The sequence below is a fragment of the Onychostoma macrolepis genome, chromosome 02 (assembly GCF_012432095.1).
Source record: "Onychostoma macrolepis isolate SWU-2019 chromosome 02, ASM1243209v1, whole genome shotgun sequence".
Lineage (NCBI taxonomy): Eukaryota > Metazoa > Chordata > Actinopteri > Cypriniformes > Cyprinidae > Onychostoma > Onychostoma macrolepis.
Window position 1 is genome coordinate 19082784 of NC_081156.1, and position 22772 is coordinate 19105555.

At 34.6% G+C, this 22772-nt stretch overlaps 2 protein-coding genes across 11 annotated transcripts in view; one reads left to right on the forward strand and one right to left on the reverse strand.

The window, feature by feature from the left end:
- Nucleotides 1–1528: 1528 nt before the first annotated feature.
- cahz (carbonic anhydrase) lies at nt 1529–22277 on the reverse strand. Of its 2 annotated transcripts, none has more exons than XM_058744431.1 (7): nt 22125–22277; nt 6759–6956; nt 4903–5021; nt 4544–4636; nt 4393–4455; nt 4150–4305; nt 1529–2406 (listed from the first exon to the last, which is right to left on the reverse strand). In XM_058744431.1, exons 1-7 carry the CDS (start codon nt 22189–22191, stop codon nt 2287–2289), a joined length of 816 nt encoding a protein of 271 aa, XP_058600414.1. In that variant the 5' UTR covers nt 22192–22277; the 3' UTR covers nt 1529–2286. The 2 variants fall into 2 exon arrangements, with proteins under 2 accessions (XP_058600414.1, XP_058600421.1); XM_058744438.1 differs by lacking the exon at nt 22125–22277 and adding an exon at nt 7746–8448.
- dlgap1a (discs, large (Drosophila) homolog-associated protein 1a) overlaps nt 12217–22772 on the forward strand; it is a 123384-nt gene continuing 112828 nt past the window's right edge. For 7 of the 9 annotated variants that reach the window (XR_009266017.1, XM_058799822.1, XM_058744344.1 and 4 more), the window contains exons 1-2: nt 12224–12349; nt 13679–13757. The gene's annotated coding sequence lies outside the window, so the exon portion shown is untranslated. Of the gene's footprint in view, nt 12350–13678; nt 13758–22613; nt 22772 lie in introns of those variants that run through there. The other 2 variants (XM_058799841.1, XM_058799850.1) reach the window with 2 other exon arrangements.

A 22772-nucleotide genomic window follows, 5' to 3' on the forward strand; every position in this document is an offset into this window, starting at 1 on the left:
AATGATCTCATTATTTCTCCATGATAACAGAGCACAGAGTTGACATGGACTGGAGAGTTTGACAGATATTGATCTTGAATGTTCTCGAATTACAAATTTCCTCTTCTACAGCTGAAATTTCACAACAGAACTTGCGTAATTAAAACATTTTGAAATATGACATTAGAAGCTGGTTGAAACAGTTCTTGTAAATTACTTTACACTTCAGTTAGTAGAAACTAGCATGAGGAACAGGTTCATTCTGTATCTGTTTTTGTTGAACGACCATGTGAAAAGCAGAACAGGTTTTATTTGTGGTAAAACTCATATTTGGTAGTCTACACTGCAGTATGGCTTCTATGGCTCAGTTGAATCTGTTTTTAGCTCCATGCACAGGAAAAAGTGCTTGAAACTGATCTTGAATGTTATTGAGTTACAGTGACTAGACACGTCAAATTGCCACAGTGTTAATTTAGGGAGAGAACTAATACTGAGCTTGGACTTTTCAGTTTTGGTCAAGAACGCAGAAGTGTGAAATGTCTTGAATGTAACATTAAAGTTCTATATGTTAACATTTAGCTAACAATAAATAATGAATAATACTTGTACAGTATTTATTAATGTAGTTTACTATTGTTCATTGTTAGTTTGTTTGTTCATACTTTCATGTTCATTTATACAATGTGAAATGTTAATGTGTTAGTATAATTTCCACATATACACTACCGTTGAAAAGTCTGGGGTCAATACAGTAAAACAGTAATATTGTGAAATATTATTACAATGTAATACATGTAAAATGTACTTTTCTTCTCTTATATTCAGTGGCAGTCGTGGCCTAATGGATAGAGAGTCGAAATTGTAACCCAAAGGTCGCGGGTTTGAGTCTCACTACTGTGTGTGTGCACTTGGATGGGTTAAATGCAGAGCACAAATTTCACTTTTCACTTTAATATTTAGTAGCCATTATAGCAGTCTTCAGTGTCACATGATTTTAATATGCTGATTTGGAGCTCAAGCAACATTTCTTATCATTATTAATGCTAAACACAAGTTGTGCTGTTTAGTATATTTTGTGAATCCCATGAAAAAATATTTTTAGGATTCTTTGGTGACTAGAAAAGCCCTAGAGAACAGCATAATAAAAATCATTTTTTTTTTTTTTTTTTTTTTTATATTATATATCATCTTATCTGAATAATGGTATTTATTTATTTTCAAAAAATCTTATTAACCCTAAGATTTTGAATGGTATAGTGTGTAATGTTAAGTTAAATGAATACATTTGTATAATTTACATATAAATTAACAATAACATATTATGATCAAATAAAACAGAATTATAGTATATTTATAAAGTAGCATTAAATTACATAAATGTTGCACTTTTTTCATTATTAATTTATGATACCTAATGGAGTAATTAAGTTTGATCTTTTTCTAAAGTTTAAAAAAAACTCAGTTATGTATTAAAGCTGATGTTAACATCAGCTTTTGTGTATCACTAATGTGATGCATTGTGCAGTGGACAGAAAACAATTACAGGAAGTATAGTTTAAAATATATTCATTTATTGCTGATCAAATTCCTAGGATATGACTGATTTACATATAATATTTGTTCGCAATACTGTTCAATTTAATTCTGAAAAATCTCTATCAAAGTATCTATGGCAAAACAGCATGGTACAACATTCTTAGAAACAATTTTAAAAGCTAATCCCTTGAAATTCCTCTTGATAAATAATAAAAACACTTTAACAACAACATATTGCTGTTAATAAGTGCTTTCCTTCAGGTATTTCAGCTTCAACACATCCGATCAGTTACGCATTTAACCGACATTCATCCATTGCCATAACCACAAAAAGAACCATGATGTCTTTCCTATTGAATAACATGGAGCATAGTGCAGTTCTGCATAGCTAAAAGCACGAAGTGGAGCAATCAAAGATGGACTGGGATAATTTGAAAGTTAGTTTCCCATTTGTCCAGTTTACATAAAACTGCAAGGAAATGTAGGTAACAAACCACTGTTTCTACAGCTGGGGCTGCCATTGTTATTAAGCGCTGAGTTTATAAGCATTTTAATACTATTTCTCATGTTAAATAATAATATAAGCATTTATGACAAAAATAGACAGTTTTAGAAGATCAGATCCAGCTTTCTTGTTATCAACACTGCAATGTAAGCAAGGGCCTGGATTGTGATATTTCAGTAGCAATTTCACAGGGAATGTTTTTGTGAACCAGTCAAAAGCACCATGATCAGAAGGCAGTGGGAGGGTTGTGGCATCGATACTGCTGTTTACTTGAAGGATGCACGGACTTTGCGTCCCTTGAGGGGTTGAGGGGGTCTGAAGTTGTCAACCATGCAGGAAGGTGCCTCTCCTTCAGATGTGAACAACAGGCTACGGAACTTAGCCATCTGAAGAACAGACAGACAGACAGAGAGAGAGACAGTTAGATTGTTTTCTCTTGGATTGTGGTGTTTAGTGTGTTGTTGGCAGTCTTGCAGAGCTTTATTACAGCCTATATTTACTATATTTAGCTCCATGCTCATTCATAGAGCACTTGCCAGAATTCCCGTGCAGCAGCCGTTAGACTGTTCTGACTAACCACTGGAGGCTAAAATAAGCTCTGCAGGCTAACAGCACTGCCTACATCAGGGAAAGGTAATGAATGGGGCTTTTTTTTTTTTTTGGAAAGCATAATGTCACTCTCAATATGATCCTGCTGAAGCAGCATTTTTAAGACAAACAGCTTAATTATTGTGCTACAGCAAACTTAGTTCAGACACATTTTGGGGGGAAAAAAACTTAAAAATAATAAGCTCACAGCATGTGGTCCATAAGGGTTGAGCTTTTTGTAAGGGTTGTATTTTATATATTATAATATTTTAAAAGGTTTTGGAGTGTACATTTTATGGTAGTAATGTCACCTTAATCAAAAATAAGTGTGTACTAGCATTCAATTAGTTTTTTTTGTTGTTGTTTTTTTGAAAGAAGTCTCTTATGGTCACCAAGGCTGCATTTATTTGATCAAAAATACAGGGAGAAAAAACTGTAATATTGTGAGATATTATTACAATTCAGAATAACTGTTTCTATTTTAATATATTTTAAAATGTCATTTATTTCTATGATGGCAAAGCTGAATTTTCAGCAGGCGTTATTCCAGTCTTCAGTGTCACATGATTCATCTGAAATCATCCTAATATGTTGATTTGGTGCTCAAGAATCTTGAAATGCAGGTGAATAAAAATCTTACTGAACAGTAGTGTATATTATAATATTTTTAATATATTCAGTTATTCTAAACAAAGTCTAATTTCTTTGATTTTTTTTTCAGCCCATTGTGTCCAGTATATACAGTGTGATGTATCACTAGTAAAAAACGGTTGTAAGATAATACTTCTTGTATTGTTATAAATACATTTAATTACACTTTCTTGTCTTGCTTATTGCCTTTAATAAATAAAATGTATAAAAACAAGAATAGACTGCAATGAGGGCCAAATTCATCTCCAGTAATGAACATATGGGTGTTGGTTTCTATCTTAAAGGCACAAGCCTGACTTAAATATGATATTTGCTGTCAGGCAAGTGATATATTTAAGATAAAGTAATCTTGTAGAAGCAGAAACATATGGAGCACTGACCCTCCCATGCAGTTTCGAAGTAGGAGTGATGTTAAATGTTGGGACCCGTTTTTTTTTTTTTTTTTTTTTGTACTACACTGTAAAAAAAAAAAAAAGGTGAGCGAACTTAAAAATATATATTTTTTACCAGCTTCAGCAGATTTTTGAGTTTGTTCAACTTATTTTTGTGGCAGATTCTCAAATTTTTGTTGTATAAACTTAAAACGACAAGTTGAGAAAACTCAAAAATCTGCTGAAGCTGGTTGCCTTAAAATTTTAAGTTGGCTCAACTTTTTTTTTTTTACAGTGTACTAAGCAGACATTATTTGATTTGGGTATTTATTAACTTATTATCAACTCAATAAGTAGCAAAAAACATATTCCCTTACAAATTAACAAAAAATGTGTGGACATAATTATGTTCCAAAGACCCAAGATAGCGTAAGATACTAAAGGACTACAGTAGAACTAGATGCCTATATATAATTGCTTGAAAATGTGAAAGCATAGATAAAGTATGATGAAAAGTACCTGAGCAGGACTAACACTGACTGGGTCTTTCAGAACGATCCAGGTGACGCTCTCCAGAAGAGGAGGTGTGGTCAGAGACCCCTCGTAAGTCCAGAAATCCAGAGCGGAGGGCAGCAAGGTTTTAGGATCAAAGTTGCTAAATGTAGTCTGTCTGCCCTGGAGAAGAAACAGTCATATTGTAAAAGAATAAAAACATCTGAGGGTAAATATCCTAATGCATAAAGATTAAAAATGACTTAATACCTTTGATTTGATGTCATCAAAAGCATCTAGAACTTTCTGAAGTCTTGGATTGGCTGAACCAATCTGGTAAACAAAACCACAGAACATATCCATCATTTTATATCATTTAAATCACAACAATTCCTGAAATGCTTTTGGAAAAAATCCTGACCTTGAGAAAAACTCCAACCACAGCAAGGCCGTCAGGCTTACTGGCAGCTTCGCCAAAGTTTGGGTACTTGGTGTTCCAGTGAACGAGATGAAGCTTTAGAAAAGAAGAGGCGTGTTATGAAACATTCAGTATATGTGAAAAACATACTGAATTAGCTTAATATCTTAACGTTTTAAAAAGGGATTTACAAATTCATGAGAGAGCATCACAAGAATATTAATGAGCGGTGAGCAATAAATAGCTTTAAGGGAGAGACATTCAAGAATTAAAATGGCCTGAACCACAACGCAGAAGAATGAGGGTCTTTCAGTTGTAATGTAACACTGGAAGCAGGAGAGTGAGAGATAGAGTCTCGTTACCTCACAGGGGAACTTGGTTCCAGCAATAGTGTGCTCTGAGCCCTTTTCATCACTGCTTCCCCAGTGGAAATGGAACTGTCTCAACCTGTATATCCCCGTGACGGGACCTCCAGCCAGAGCTGCACACATAAACAATTATTCCAATATTATTCCATTTGTTCTTTAATTATTCCAGTTGTTTCTTTAACAGCACTAGAAATCATTAGTCATTCATTTTGTAAAACTGTATTTCTGATTCAATGTAACAATGCATATAAAAAATAATCTAAGATATATATTTCGAATAATTACGAATTTAAATGTGTTTGTGCATTTTTATTTGTAATTCTAATGTAACAATGCACATAAAACATAAAGATAATATAAGATATATACAATACATATATTCCAAAATATATTTCAAATTTATCTCAATAAAATATATATTTGATATGTTCCAAAAGTTTGGAACAATTTCGATTTTTAAAATGTATTTGTGCATTTATAATGTATATGTATGCATTTATAATGCATTGGATGTGTTATAAAGTTTTAAAAAGGAGAACTGCTTTCTATTTTAATTACATTTTAAAATATATTAAAATACACAACAGTTATGTTAAATTATAATAATATTTTACAATGTAATTGTATTTTTGAAAAACATTTGAAAAATCATCCATAAGATATAAAATGCTAGCTGATATTACGATTATATTATTTTGTTGACTTTTAAAATCATCAATAAAGTGAATTGAGGCATCACAATATTATAATAATAATAATTATGAAAATTGGACAATCATTTGAGATTCATTATGAACATACATAAATATCAAATATCAGCTGAAAAACATTTATTAATTCAGTTAAAATATCGGATCACATGGTACGAATATGCATCCTTAATGACATGGAACCTCTACTTCCTATTTGGTGGACTGACAGATGTCAGTGTGAGCGGGCTACTTGGGATATTACTTGAGCAGCTTAATATTCACTACCTAACATATCCAATATCTACTTTTTTCATCTCTTTTCAGCAAGCATTTTGTATGCAGAAAGTGACTTTTTTTTTAATAGTGTTTCACAAGGTTTCTTTTCCAAGCATATGTGTGAGTCCCCTCTTGAAATGGTCATTAAAATTCAGCACATGTTGCTCTCATTGCCCGACCATGGCATACAGCATTGATATGTGGCTCTATTCTTTCTCTCATAATAGAATACATTAGCACTTGAGTACACAGAGCTCTAAGTGCCTTATTTCCACTGGCAGAGGAAGGAAGACATCCACACATCTACATCCCCTGCTCACATAACAGTTTTACATCATTTGTTGATTCAATATAGATGAACTTGAATAAACTGAAATGAATTTCAGTCAGAGAAAAAGTAGCCTACAAGGATACAACAAGAGAAATTCACAATTTCATGGAATCCTTGCTGTCTGAAAAAGAGAGCTCAAGCTTGAGACTCGACTTGAGCACTAAAAGCTGCCCTGGACTACTTAATAAATGAAGTTAGTAATGAATGGATAGAAATAGGGCAGGAGATGGGTCATGAAAGACTTCAGTAGCTGAATATTGAGCAGTTTATACACTATGTGTAACGATTGACAGATTTAGACGCACCAGTTCTTTTAATTTTAGCATTCAATATGCAACGGAAAAATATTTGCACTGTTTTTTTCTTGCAGTTTTTTTAAATAGAATATGCTAAAAAAGGTCCAAAACATTGCACTGCCAAAAATGTTGATGAATATAATGAAAATTGGACTGTAAATGTATTCCTAACTGTCTGCATCTTTCTAGATTAAATATTGCTTTAAGAGGTTGAAAATAAGAACAACAGTTCTTGAAATGCAGTGATATACTAACTTGAGCTGTTGTCGTCATCAGTGAAATCCACTTGGAATGAATGGCCATTGTTGAGGATGCCCTTAGCGGTGGCGGGGTCATACTTCAATTTGAGTTGCTTCAGAGAAGGGTCATGTTGTGCTTGGGTGGGTACGATATCAATGGGAGACTGCCTGGGTCCGTTTGCAATGGGAAAGCTTTCTGCCCACATTTCTGGCCCTGAAATTACAGAGCAAGAGAAAAAGATGAAACGCGGAACACAGTAAGATAAAAACCCAGTGCCTAGATGCACAAGAAAAGTGTGTTTACATTCCTTTCAAGATTCAAGGTCAGCAAATGTACACTGTAAGCAGTGGATACGTGCAGCTGCTACTTTGAGGAGCTTTTTCAAGCTTTGATATTTAGAAATGACTTTTGTTGGTGTAACTTAATTTATCCAGGTTGTTTCAGTCATATTACTTTATATTAGTTAATTTATATTAATTAGTTTAAACACAAGGCACATTTAGGTTACCTGACAAAACATTTTAATTACAGTGTAATCTGCAACAACTTCTCACACACTCAGAAAAAAAGTGCAAAATCTGTCAATAGGATGGTATTCTTTCAAAAGGTTCACTTTTGGACCTTTTTTAGTACTAAAAGTGCAAACTGTACATTAGTGCCTACATTGTACATATTAGTGCCTATCCCGGTGACAGCTTTTGTATAATTTGTGTTATGCACATGTGTTATGCTTATTTATATATTTGATCATTTATTATTTCCCCTGTTGTTTAATAATAAGTAATAAATACTGAGAAACCTAATGAATCAAAATGCATCAAGATAACTGTTTTGTTTTTAAGCCGAATATGTTGCATTAGTGTTTTTCAGTGTAGAAGAATGTAAAAAAAAATTGCTTCTTGACTAAATGACTGCTAAATTATATTGTATTATATTTTAATTTAATTAATATAGTTCCTAAAGTCTAATGGATTCATTTAGTATCCGAAAAACGGCTCTTACCGTCTTGTGCTCCATAACCCCAAGCGTGAGACATGATTATTTGTGTCGTTCAATGTGTTCCACTCCTGTGTTTGAAAGAACTGGATGCTAAAGACCAGCAACTGCTGGTTCTTCTAAACTATGTCAGCCTTTATATAGTGGTCCCCTGCTGGTACTGGTACCTATCTCAACCCAGTGGGCTTGGCCACATGGTCTCCGGGTAGCACAGGAGGAGTCAGTCAGAGAACATTTGAACAGCCCCCGTCCCTTTAATTCGCAAGTTGAGCATCGCGTAGCTCCGTTTGCTGCTGCACAGAGATGCTCGAGCGCCGGTGAACTGACGGGATGCGGGCATTCCACACGACTGATCCTCTCTGTTTTCCATGCGTTTAAGTTGCTTTTTCTCTTCCATGGCTCGAATAGCAATCATCTCCATTCGTCGTTTTCTCTGACGATTCAGAAACACATCCCTTATCCAGGCAGCGATAGCCTACATGTTCTCTTGACCTTCTTCGTCCTTTTGCGATGCTGTGTGTAGATACGCAGGCTGCAGCGGGACGAACAAGTGGAGGTCCGCCGATGAACTCTGGATTTCAGTAACTTAACGACTGGTTTTGTAACCAAGGTTGCCGTTTAGAACGTTGTTTTGATCCACATTTCTAAAGAAAACAAAAGCAGCGGCCGTTTCTTCTCCTACATCCTCTGGTACCCGTTCTGCGAAGCTCTCGACGCTCATTTAAAGGGGCCACTGCGCCAGCTACGATTAGTGACTGTTATATAAACAGCCTATACCGAAGCTAAAAGAGCTTTAAATGTATGCTCGTTGCTTAAATTGTTTGCACGTATTGTCTACATTATTTTAAAGAAATCTAATAAAGGAGTAACGTTACATGCTTTGTCTTTACAGTTTCTAGCTGTTTGTTCACTTGTTGATTATAAAACGGACTGTATACATTATTGCAGTACCTGTAGGCCTACCAATAAATAAGTCACGGATGTGTATCCAGTACGTTAAATAACGTAGCCTGCTTAATAATCATTTGTAATGGTCAAACTTAATGTTACGTCGTTATTTGCCCTCTTTGCATTATTAAGATGCTGTCATCTGGTGGATGAAGTGGGAAATAGCAATTGAAGGTTCTCTATTTGATTTACCTTACAATATTTACTCTATTTATTGTATTTTGTTTGCTTTATTTTTACATAAAACTACATAAATATAGAAATAAGGAAGTATTTGCATTGGACAAAAAAAAAATCTGTTTTTTATGGACAGTGTTGGATTTTTAATATTATTAGCCTATTATTATTTGGATAAAAATATTAATGTTTTATATTTTGTATGTCATACAGCTAGTGGATAACACATTGTGTTCCCAATCTCTATACAAGGAAGACCAGGACTAGTTGTCACACAGGCAATTTTTGGAGTCAAATTTTGTCAATATATTATATTTTGAGGGAGTTACATATATGTCCACTGTAGTAGGACACCATGCAAGGTATAAAAAGTGAATCAAAAAATGTGGTCTTAAAAAAACGTTTTTTTTTTTTATATTTACTATGTGAAAATGGTTTGAAGACACATAAGAACATTCAGTAAGAACAAGCTATGTCATGACGGCACAGAAATGTGAAATGTAACAAACAAAACGTAAGAGTATGTGTCTATATGTGAGCACAAATACAAACACACACAAGCACACACACCCTCCCACCACACACTCAAACACAATCATGCACACATATATCTGAACTCATACAGTATACATGCATGCCTACAGATTTATATGACTAATAAATAAATAAATATAGACTGTACGCATTGAAAAAAAATGATAAAATCTGAAGACTATTTAATATTTCTGTTCAATAAAACAATTCAAGTGTAAATTATATCATAAATTTGATAAAACATACAAATAAGGCAGAATTTATATGCCCATAGGCAGAATTATACCCTTTGGTGCATGAAGTCCAGTGGACAGATATAGGCTATTTTCTGTCACAGAAAAAAATGTACTAGAAAAATATTGTTAAAATCTGGATGAATCTATTTCTGACATCCTAGTTAACTGACAAATGTTTTTTGCCACTAGTCACTAACTTGTTATGACTATCTCTTAACAGCTAGTTTGACTAACTAGCAGTTAACCAAGTGGTAATCAATCCTACTTTTCGGATTCAAATTAGACAATCTACATTTTTATGTGACTGATTTTAAAAAGAAATGACCAGTATTGAATAAAAAATAGATGACTAACTTTTAAGACTTAAATAAAAAAATGTGTGCAACCTGCCACTGTTTTATGTGTAACTGATCATTCAGACCACTAGGTGTCAGAGAAGAATCATGTTTCATATAACAGCACACACAGTAGTCAGTTTATAATATATATTTGTGTATTACACACACACACACACACAATTCTAAATTTAAATATAAATATATTAGGGTTGGGTTAGTCACCCATGTATGTATGTATGCAAGTAATTGTGTATCTTTTTCTCTATCTCAATTTGATAGCCAACAATTCAGTAGTTCTTAAGAGTGGGTTATAATGTATAGATTTACATGTTTTTTTTTAACAGATTAGAAACTGCAACAAAAACTTTTTTTTAAAACAAATAATTATAAATACTAACTATAATGAAGATATGCAATGTATAATGTATAGATTATTCTCAGTACAGGTATAAAATATCAAAAGCTTAAACAATATGATGGTCGATTCTTTCTTTACATGGCTCTCACAGATTAATGATGGCCTTGTCATTAACATAAATATTATACTCATACATCAATGGAAATTATATATGAAAACATTTTAAAGTATAGAGTACTTTTGTGGCATGGGGTGGAGTTTTACTTTCCACGCAAGAAAGGAGAAAGCTCATCAAGCTGCTGTGTGAATGCTACAATATGAATCAGCAATGAAAAGGAAGAAAATGAGCTCCTTTCATGTCACGGATGTAAATTTGCCTCCGCAGGATCAAATGCATGCTGAGTCTAACTAAGAACAAGAATGGCAGCAACAAAAGGAGCTTATGAAACCTCTCATTTGGTTCTATTCACTTCTCTGATTGGATGCAAGTGACATGGGCTCTGTGAAAAGGCCAGATCATTTTGACCTTCTGCAGACAGACTGCATGTGCACAGCAGGGTTCCCCCCTTTCACAAGCAGCGTCATGGCCTCTGATATGCTCCATTCAGCCATCTCTGATACTTCAAGAGGGAACAATGTGACCTAATTGGATGGCTCCTTATAATTAATGTTATTTTGACGCCAAGTATGACATGTCTTGCAGAGATTTTGTATCTTTGGCAAGATATGTTGGTCTATTTTTTAAAGGGCAAACTTAAATGTAAGCTTTGAATTATTCCTTTTTGTTTGTTTGTGTGTGTGCGTGTCATTGAATTTGGCGACCAAAAATAAAAATCACTTTAATTTCAACCTTCAATTTTTTTTGGAATGATGATCTTAATAGTTAATGGTTTTGGTAAACCAAAAATTACAGGTTCAGCAATAAAAGGTTATTGCAATCGCCATTATTTAATTGTTTTCTTGTTACCATATGTCAAAGAGTATAATAAACCATAGAATATAATTTTTGCCTCTTTTTTTTCCTGAATTCATGCTGGGCTAACGGAATTATGGTGGTCCGCATTTCATTTTATAGGAATATAGGCATACATTATAGGCTATATGCAAAAGAAAAAGGTTAATTCAGACTTTAAAACATCTGGTCTGCTTATAACGTAATTAATGACAATAATTCTATTTTGAAATACTAAAGGATAAAAAAAGATGAATGCTAAAATTATCAGCTTGATTCTTGGAATTAAAGTTAGGCGCTGTGACTACGTAATACAGTGATGGTTTGTGATGGAGCGTATCCGGTTGGCAAAATCTAAAACCTGGCGTGGATTAGCAATTGAATAGAAAACCAGAACAACGCTAGATTATACGCTGAAGGGTTTATGAGCCAATATGTCAGGGTTTTAACAGCATTGTGCACAGATTTGAATCAAAATGTCGTTTCCAGGCAAATTAATTTAGGATTTTATTAGTAGTCTAAGCTATATGGGGTTTCCACTGACTAATGCAGATACTGATAAGTAAAGAATGGTTGTAATTATGATAATATAGGCACATACCCATGCATGCTGAAATGATTAAATATGCAATATTTGGAAATTAATTGTGCATGCACTGATTGGACTATTGGTATTTTGAACTGGCACACAGGCTTTCAAATGTTAGGCTACTTCAAACCTTACATTACATTTCAGATCTTAAGAAAATGACATCAATGAAACAATGTCCTTCATGATTTAACAGATGGACGTAAGACGTCTGATTTTTCCTATAGGATTTTTTCCCAGCATGAGCTCAATGAAGTCCACTGGCCATAATCCATGGCGCATTTTGTCGGTGCTCCGGCATCACTGAACAGCACACGCACCTCCGCTGCAGCTCCACGGCTCGCTGTCAGGTGCGGATCAGACCGACTCCAGTATCATATCCAGCGATCAGCCCCTCATACACGGTCTGTGTTTCAGAAACGCTAAAGGATTTACTTCACCACTCTCTTTATGAGTTGCGACTGATAAAGACCCTTAGGTAAGGTTTAATTGTTCTGATATGCGGTTTGTTCATAATAATCCTAGTGTGGTTATTTGTATTTTTATTTTTTTTGTTGAGAATTGCATTGACTGAAACACGTCGCGTGTTTTCCGCTGGCATCCGTTTCTTTATTACACCACTTCGGTGCCGCTTCACAGACGCGGTAAATTCTGTCGCGTTTGATGTAACGTTGATGTTTCAAATAGCTGTGCACTTCATTTCTGCAGCCTACAGTCTCTATGAATGTACAGTGAACAAAGACCGGTGACACAGCCAGGTAGCAACATGTATCAACAAAAAAATCAAATGATGAATTGTCTGTTTCGATTCAGCTAATTTGCTGGCAATCACCTGCATCTAATATCTGTTGCAGAAGGAAGTATTGGTGCTGTGAGACATACACAGCTGTTGAAATGACAGATGATATGAGTCTTATGGTGTCTCTCCTAAACTCGGAATGCCAAGTTGACTTGGTTTTTTGAGTAAGAAATGACATCATCTCTTAATTTAATTTAAATTTTTTTGTTTTGTTTTATTGTATTTTATTTGATTTGATTGCAATATTTTGCCCACGTTTTCCTGACTTTGACTCAACTTTTATGATGGTAACCCTGATTTGAAATGCACTTAAAGCTTAAGTTTGACGATTATAATAAGTTTGAAGATAATATTACATAAATTACATGATAACTGTAAGGACAGAAAAATAATGTTTAAGTGAAAGTTCTTCCAAAAATGAAAATTCAAATTTTGTTCCAAACCTGAATGAGTTGCTTGCGTCTGTGGAACATAAAAGAATATATTCTGGAAAATGTCTCAGTGCTTTTTATACATACAGTGGAAGTTTGGTAACAAGACTGTTTGGTTACCAACATTCTTTAAAAATCTTCTGCTGTGTGTTGCGTACAGGTCATACAGGTCTGGAAATGACATGCAGGTGATTAAACAATGACATAATTTCATTTTTGATTGAATTATCTCATATCTAGTATATTTGAAGCATCATGGGATATTGCTATTGAGCAATAATAATATAATATTGTTTATATTGTTAAACTAAGCATCATTACAGGGTTTTAAATGAAAAGATAAAAACAACAACCAATCCCTTAACCATAAAAAAAAAAAAGTATTCTCACAGTTCTAAAGAAATCATGTTTCTTTTTAATAATTTTGATTGTGTTTTTAAATCTGGCTGTATTTAAACCTCTTAAACATGTCAACTTTGATCAATTGGTTGTTTATTGAACTACAAAGAAGAAGTTTTTACCTGTCACCGTCTTACTGTCTGACATAAATGTAATTTAGTTTTGATGTTATGCTTAGGGGAGGACAGAAAGCTACATCCTGAAAGACAGTGAGGGGGAGAGAGAGAGAGAGAGAGAGAGAGAGACAAACTGCGGAGGTGGGTGCATATGAGATTTATTAGATCTGAGTCAGTCCACTGTGTCAAGTGCCCTGGAACACTGTGATTTTATTTTTCAACAGCTTTTCTATGAAGCTTGAAGTAGCGTCTGGTTTGCTTTTATTTAAACTATACCTAGATATACAGACTTATTTAAAATAACACATTTTGAAATTCAAAATAGCAGTGTGACCATGAAGTCTGGTTATTCATATTAGATTCCCACCTGGGTGTCTCATCTCAGTTCTCCATCCCAATAGGAAGAATTGCGTCTGCTGAGCTGTATCACTTCCCAGACTAGTATCACTGGGCATGCTTTGATGATGGCTTTGTTTGGTAATAGGAATGAAATAATCTAATTAGGAAGTGTTCCGTTAAGCTCAATTAAAGGCATTGATCACTTTAAAATAATATGCTCAAAGGGCACCTTGAATCTCAGACCACAATTTGCCTCACCGTTAAGGTTGTGTTCATTTTATTAGCCATTAAGCGGTGCTACCAAAATCCATTCTGTGCAGTTTAGTCAGAGACAGTGGCGCAGAATGATGTGCGAGATGGTGGAGGATAAGAAGGCCAGCGTGTGAGGATATGATCATTGTAACAGAATTTGACTTTTGATTTGATCGGCTCATTTTACACATGCCAGTTGAGCCGACACACTTTAGTGCAGTTATTTCACTCACAGAACTCAATATGCGCTGCTATTCTAAATGCCCTGTGATCTCTGATTGTAATAAATTGTTAATGTTTTAATCTTGTAATGCAGTTCATTTAGGCTTGAAATATTGACTACTTCTTTTTTTTTTTTTGAGTAGCTCTCTAATGTGCACGTTTAAAAGAAACAATATTTTAAATTATCCCCTGTTAATACACTTTAATCAAGAGCTACTTTTTTGATGGGGATAAAAAATATCCTTCCAGCCTGAGGAGATTTATGATCGGATTAATGTCAAATTATTGTAAAATATAAGCTTGTATTTCTTCAAAGAACTGTCCCTCATGATTCAGCTGAGGACAGTCTGAGTCCTCTTCCATTTAGCACTGAGCTTTAAATAATGCTAATAACACTGGATGTTGTGGAGGAAGGGTGTAAGTATATGGTGCAGAATTAGCTGCAAGACTGTGGGAGTTTGCATCTTAATGAGGATAGCTGTGTGATTTTCAGAGGTTTGCGGCCCTCTGCACTCTGAAACAGGTGGTATTTATGCTGCGGAGGTGGAAGGATGATTCACTGAAAAATGTTGTGCCTTGTATAGCAACTGCTGTAACGTCACTCAAAAAAGGATGTGAATCATTAAAACGCAATGTTCCACGTGATTAGGATGTATGGATATTCTTATATATATATATATGACGCATACTGTAATATGTAATATGCAGAGTAGGGATGCAGTGATACTAAAATGTTGTTCTATTTTTTTTATTAAAATATAAAAAAAAAATTAAATGCATTATACAGTATATTTAGCCTATTTTGAGATTTGCCTTAAACAGTAGGCTATTAATAAACTGAAAATTTAGATTTTTTTATTAGATTATTTATTTGTTTGTTTTTTGGAAAGAAGTGTTGTATGCTCACCAAGGCTGCATTTAAAAAAAAAAAAAAAACATACTAAAAACTGAAATATTGTGAAATATTATTACAATTTTAAATAACGGTTTTCTTTTTCAGTATGTTTTAAACTGTAATTTATTCCTGTGATGACGAAGCTGAACTTTCAGCAGTCATTACTCCAGACATCATTGTCACATGATTCTTTAGAAATCATTCTAATATGCTAATTTGTTGCTAAAGAAACATTTATTATTATTATTATCAGTGCTAAAAACAGTTGTGATGCTTAAAACCCTGCTTGTTTAAGGATTTTTAGAAAGTTCAAAAGAACAGCATACATTTAAATACATTTCTTTTTGTAATAACATTGGATTAATTTAATGTGTCCACACTGAATAAAAGTATTAATCTATATAAAATCTCTGAGCTGACCAAATCTTTTGAACAGTAGTGTGTATTCAATATTGATACTGATTAAAAAAAAAAAAAATCTGTAATATCGGCTTGTAACTGATATGGCACATATATATTGTGCAGTTGTTACGGAGTTAATTCTACTTATTCTATCTCTCACTTTTGTTGGTGTTAAATGAAAAATTAACATTGCAACAAAACATTTGAATGCATTTATTTGTATTATTTGGAATAATTTTTATGTTATTTGTAAAATATTAGGTTCATGTACAGTATTTCAACAAGCTAAACCATTTTTTACATCAGTAAAGCGAAAATTACTTTGCTCAAATGGATGCTGTTAACAATAGAGTACTTGGCCCAAATCCCCAACAGCGAGTATCCCCATTCGCGTTTCACCAACACCTCTGCACGTTCTCACAGTCTAGCACATCAACCCTCTCTCATTTTCACAGTGCTGTATTGTTGAAACACACACACATACACCTGCCACAGGCTTGACCCCCTGAGTACTCTACTTTCTCCAGGCCTCCAAATTCACTAATAGGTCACATGTAGGGCAGTAGTCCCATTGCAGGAGACAAAACAATGTGCTGGCAACACTCAGTGTCCAGGACTATGATTAACTTATTTGAAGCAGTAGGATGAGAAATGAATGGGAAGGTGCTACTAGCTTGTTTTACTCTGATAGCTTAGCAGCTGTCTTTCGCACTCCCCTCAGGCTGAGAATTGACTTGTCCCAGAGAGATGCCTTTAAAGGGTCTATAAACAAACAAAAGACTCATGTCATGTTTCATGGAACGACAGTCTCCCATATAATATATTAGTGTTAGGACGATATTACTATGGAGCATATCACCAATCATCAGCCTGTGATATCGCCAATACATGATATCATCGTGCTTATTTAATTATTTACTTACTTAGTTTCATAGATGGAGAGTGAACCAACTCCAGGGTAAGGCTAAAAGCAGCTTAATGTTAGTGTAATCTATTAACTACACTCATTTTTAGTCGAATAGTGGATATCATAAAATAAATATTTTAATATGACTGAATTTGTGTTGTAATTTACTAATTATAATGCTTACATTTTCTCAGTTATTCAAACAGCGGCTACAGAAAACAAGTAAAGAACATTTACATTATCACTGACAGTCTAGCGGATGTTAATGCACTTTAATATAAACTCTGTTATAATCTGTGAAGCTGTATACATTGTATGATGAATAAATCTCTAAAGGCTTGTTCACACCAAGAACGATAACTATAAAGATACCGATAAAGATATAGTTCTAAAACTCTCTCAATATTTCAGAACGATTTTTTCCAGCTGATGAACAAACATTGACACCCAATCAGAATATATCCTGCTATAACGAGCTCGAGAATTTAAAGCGGCAGACGAGTGTGCGCTTACAATAAACAGACAATATCGCTAATATCCTTATCTTTATAGTTATCTTGCTTTGCTTTTATGGGATAATCAGACATTACATCAAATGTTGTTAATTGAACTTAACGTATATTAAACCCGGGCGATTTCTTTATGCAAAACTATTAACAGACAAGCCCATACAGTTGTCCTACACAGTCAGTTTTGACAGGTCAGCCACATTTGAGCAGCCTTTCCTGCAACTGGCCTGTTCCAGGATACCTCCGTCACTGCATACTAGACTGGCATTTGGCCTGGCAGCATTGTGATAGTGAAAGACACAAGGTCAAGGACAGATTGGCATCAAGCATATAGTCTAAGCCCATTATTGTGGTGTTTCTGTAGACAATCCAGAGAATTGTCTACTCTGTGGACTGGAGTGAACTCCTCCTGTTTAATGGATTTTAGCTGCACTGCTAGAAATTAGCATCACCCCCTGTGGAGATATTCCTGTCAGCGGCGCACATCAAATGACATGGTTCATCTGGAAACATTGTGCTTTACTTTTTATGTCGGGAGAGAATAATGCTTTCAAACGCCCATGTTATCTGCAAAGCACTGGATCATGTAAGCCCCTATGTATATATTATAGACCTATATGCACTTTGAATGAGAGCATATGTAAATATATTCAGATAAAACAGACAAGCCGTATCCTTTTCTTTTTTTCTATTTGTTTTTAAAAAAAAATAGTTTTACACCATCTGTTCACAGAAATATAAACGTAGACACCTGCCAGCCTGTAAGAATGTAGTGTTACTGTTTCCAGTGCTCATAGCTCTTTGAAGCACATAGTAAGTGATATCCTGCAGGTTTGCCTCAGGGAAAGATTATGCAAAAATGCATGCTTTTTTTTTTACCCGACATGCCGTTGCTAAGTTGCTAATAGTAGCATAGCAATAAACCAATGATAGAGTGATGGGACATTCACCTGTACATACTGCCTTTGAAATATGGTCAAATCATTATATGCTGGCCTGCCTGGTGTCAGTGGAGACGTACAGGTTGAATGAAACGATCAAAGCTAAATGTGTGTTACAACCACAGAACTCATTGTTGAGTGGCACAGCGGTGTGTTGCATGGAAACAGCCTATTATACAATGTTTCACTGACACGTTTCCTGAATAGGATATATGTATTCATTGCTAATCAGTTCTTTGGCTTTTTAATTATTTCTTTACAGACACAGACTCATTATTTTGGTCTCAATTGCTAATGAAGGTGCTAGCACAGAACTAGACTAGCTGCTTTAATGAGCTCTCCCAAGGAGGACTATGACACAAGATGGAATTACTCTGTGGTCTTAAAATCAATGAGCTATTTTAGGGTAGCATGGTAAGTCATGAATAATGCATGTAATAAGTCATGAAGAAAGGTATGAAGTGCAGAATTGGGCCATTAAATGTTAAAGTTTGTCGTTTTTGCATCACCAAATTAATGGAGTTGCTTGAGTAATGACAGGTTTCCTTTTTCTTGGTTGGACAACAAAGAGTTCTGCCCTATTTTTACACTACTGGTTGAGCCAATAATTTTTGTTATTTCTGGTAACCCATAAATTAAGAATTAAAATTAAACAAATTACAGAAAAATAAAATTATACATACTTCAGGTGAATTTATGGAACACAACGTGATTTGTTTGATGTTCATTTTGAGATTTGCTTAAGATTACATTTAACAGTTTTTTGTAATTATTGTTTTTTGAAGTGAATGTTAGATGACTATAAAGGTCATTTCTGTAAATATAGGGAAAGTGAACATGCACAACTAAATATCAGCATATATACTATATTGACTGATACCAATTATTAAAAAAAGTCAAAATATTGGCAGATAACCAATATGGTGGTGATCTTTTGTGCATTTCTACAGATTTTGGGGAAGCCTACAGATGACTTGTAAATAGTCGTCTCTTCAGGTTAAAGTCACAATAAACTGGAAGTTGCAACACATCTTTTCTTCCATATTTTGACGCATATTCAAGTGTAATGGATAATCAAAAAATAAATAAATACAAATTTAGGGTGGGGACTTGGTTCCATCCATCAGTTTTTTGGATTTGCACTCTAAATTGAATACAAGCTTTCATGATTTAAACAAACTAAATGATTGTTACCAGAGTCTGTCTGTCACACTTACTCAGGGAGCACAGAAGGAGGAGACACAGAGATAGCTTCAAATAACAGTCTTTAATGACTCAAAAGGCAATGAACGTCCGTAGACACACAAGGATGACATTCAAGAACCGACAAACACTAACTGAATGGACTGGGGCTTTTAAACACAGGATAATCAGAGAGGAACGAGACTCACCTGGAATCAAATTAACACAGTCAATGGGAGACAGAAACGCACACAAGACAGTCCACAATCCTGACACTGTCCTTTTCACCGAAAATCAGATTGAGTTAATTTTGATGAAACATAGTGAGATAAAAAAGGGAAAAAACTAGGCCTATATGTGAATGAATCGTTCACAATAAGAAATGAACATGCATTTACAAAATGCAGGGTGTTTTCATTTCATGCTGAAGTTAAGCTGAGATAAGTGAAAGTATTTTAACATAAAGCTGATATGTCTAATAGTCCCTTTGAATTAAATCATTTGATTTCAATAAATTGTCTGGAGATTTCAGAATTTGGAACAGTCTGGGAGTAATTTGAAAATCTACAATAACTTCCAACATAGTTTTAAAAGCTCTTTCTGTTTAACTTCCCAATTCCTGCTCTGTTCCAGTCTCTCTCATTGCTCAGCACCGCTTTGGGTAATGGTCGCTCAAGTTATTTTATTAAAACCAATCATCCTTTTATGTGTTGATAATGAATCTAATTTGGATGCCTCATGCAGCCATTGCTTTAGGTCATACATTTTTCCTGTTAAAGCCATTTTTTTTTAAGCATTCCATTCTCCTGTACTGAAAAGCTGAAACGATATTTTTAAAAAGTAGGCACTGAATGCAATAATGTTAATAAGGCAGGTTTTTGTATTTTTCTTTAGCTTTGAGCTATATCCATTAAGGTATCATAAAAGTGGTACAAATGACTTGTGCACAATATTTCAAATCAAACATAGCTTCAGAATTTCACCTTTTGTGTTCCATGGAAGGGTTACAAGTTCAGGGGCCAGTTGCATAAACTGTTTAGACTAGTCTTAAAAAAAGTTAGTCGTCTAATTTTTTTTTCTTCAAGACTGGTCATAACTTTTAAATTCAGTTATGAAGAGGTAGATTGGTCTTATTTGTATTGGAAAAGTAAGACTGATTACCCCTTGGCAACTACTAGTTGGTTAAACTAGTTCTTAAGACACTTAACAGGGTGGCTAAGTTTATGCAACTGGCCCCAGAACAACATGTGGCTGAGCTATTGAAGATAGAATTTACATTTTAGGCTGAGCTATTCCTTTAAAAAATCATATATTGCTGACTTTACGGTACAGTATCAGCTAGCCTATTCTCAGATGTGATTTTGTTTGCGTCTCAGATGTTATTTTATTCAATTTAGTCCAAAAAGTCTTTACATTTCCTTTCTTTATTTTTATTTTCAGAGGCTGTTCAAGGAATACAGGAATTGGCCACTCATGCTGCTAAATATGACACAGGATAAAGCTTAACCACAACATATTGTGTGTTTCTTTTTCTTTTTTCTTCATCTTGTGCTTATGATTAGAGTCGAGTTCAAGTAGCAGGTCAAGACCGTTTGAGAATTGAATTTGTGGAATGGTTTGATCCAAGACAGAATGGTACATCATTGAGGCAGTGATGAGGCCATGTAGACACAATGGCAGTGGCAGTAATGCCATTCACTATCAGATTGGCGACATCTGAAGATGTGTGTAAATGTGTAGGATTACTATCAGCCTCAGTGGAACTGAAGGACTGTGTTATTTGCAACGATGGTCTGCTGAGAGATGGAGCATGCAGGTGGCCTGAGGGAAGGGAGAACCAGGGGCTGGAGAAAATAAATTATAGAGCGTTACAAAATATCCTGCTGAGTTTATTTCACATTTCTTCCACGTGTCTTCCTTCCACTCTGTCTGTGTTTGCTTTTTTCCAACATGAAGAACTGTGGTAGTTTTATTGGTTTTGTTTATTTCTAGAATGTGTACGACAGATGATTTGTCCAAAACTGAGGTGGTAGACTATTTCAGCCAGGTGTGTAATAAGGTTGAATTAACATTTTCTAGCACACCTATACCCTCGTTTCCGCGTGTTTTAAAAGGCAGTGGGCGAAAAAGTTGAGAGTACCACAGCACTTTTTCCCATAATCACTGCAGAAAGGTTGACTGCTTTAGTGAGTCACAAGTCCCCTTTGCACTCAGCACATACACATGCTTACTTTAATTAGCCATAGATGGGTCAATTGAGCTGTTGTTTTCTCTATAGCTCTTTATACATCAGCTCTTCGCACTCCACATCTGCTAAAACATAATAGTATTTGATTAATCAGCTTTTTTTTTTTAGATACAGTTTTGACAGATTATATCCAGCAGAGTCTGGATGGTTGGATATCTGATAGGTTTCATTTTTTATTCTATTAGATTTAGAGGATCTAAGGAAGGACTGTATTGGGAGGATATAAGACAAAGGAGGTCCTCTCATTAACTGCAATTAAAGTTAAATCCTTCAGACCATTTTGTGAAACGGTAAACTATGCAGCAGCAAGTGTTGTTACCTTACATGGAAATTATTTTTAACATTTTATTTTACTTTAATTTACCTAAAATGTTATCTTATTTAAGTTATCTTTGTTATTACCTAACACTTGCATTTAAACACTTTCAAATGTAATCTAAAAATGAATGAATACCAATTATTCATATGGTGCATTATTATTGATGCATAATAATTATAATTAATTAATTATAATAAAGTCATTTTAATTTATTTGACAGTATAGTCTTTTAACATTGGCCATTAAATAGTTTACCCAAAATAAAAATAAAAATTGCTGGAAATGTACTCACCCTCAGGCCGTCCAAGATGTAGAAGAGTTTGTTTCTTCATCAGGACAGATTTGAAGAAATTTAGCATTGCATCACTTGCTCACCAATGGATCCTCTGCAGTGAATGGGTGCCATCAGAATGAGAGTCCAACATCACAATAATCCACAAGTAATCCACATGACTCCAACTGATTACCTGGAAATTGTATACACCTGTAAGCACAACATATGTATGTGTGTATATATATATATATATATATATATATATATATATTAGTGTCAACGTTAACGCGTTAACGCATGCGATTAATCAAATTTTTTTAACGCGTTAATATTTTTTCAACGCAGATTAATCGTTTGATAAGGTTTGACCTCAACTTCTTCCCGTCATCGCAGCGCGGAAGGTTATCTATCATTGTGTGATGAGGATACAGCTATTGCCAGGGTAACGATAGCGGCACAAGTGGTTTAGTTTGAAAATATAGTCGCGGGAAAAATTACAGAGCCGTGGCGGGTTGCGTTTGGGCTACTTTTATAATGTACCGCGGCCGCCCAAAGTGTATATAGACAAATAAAAATAAAAATAGATCCTTTTACTAATGTGTATTATACTTGGAATGTATCCCTGGCAACTTAAGAACGGAGAGGCGGTTAACATCACAAACAACG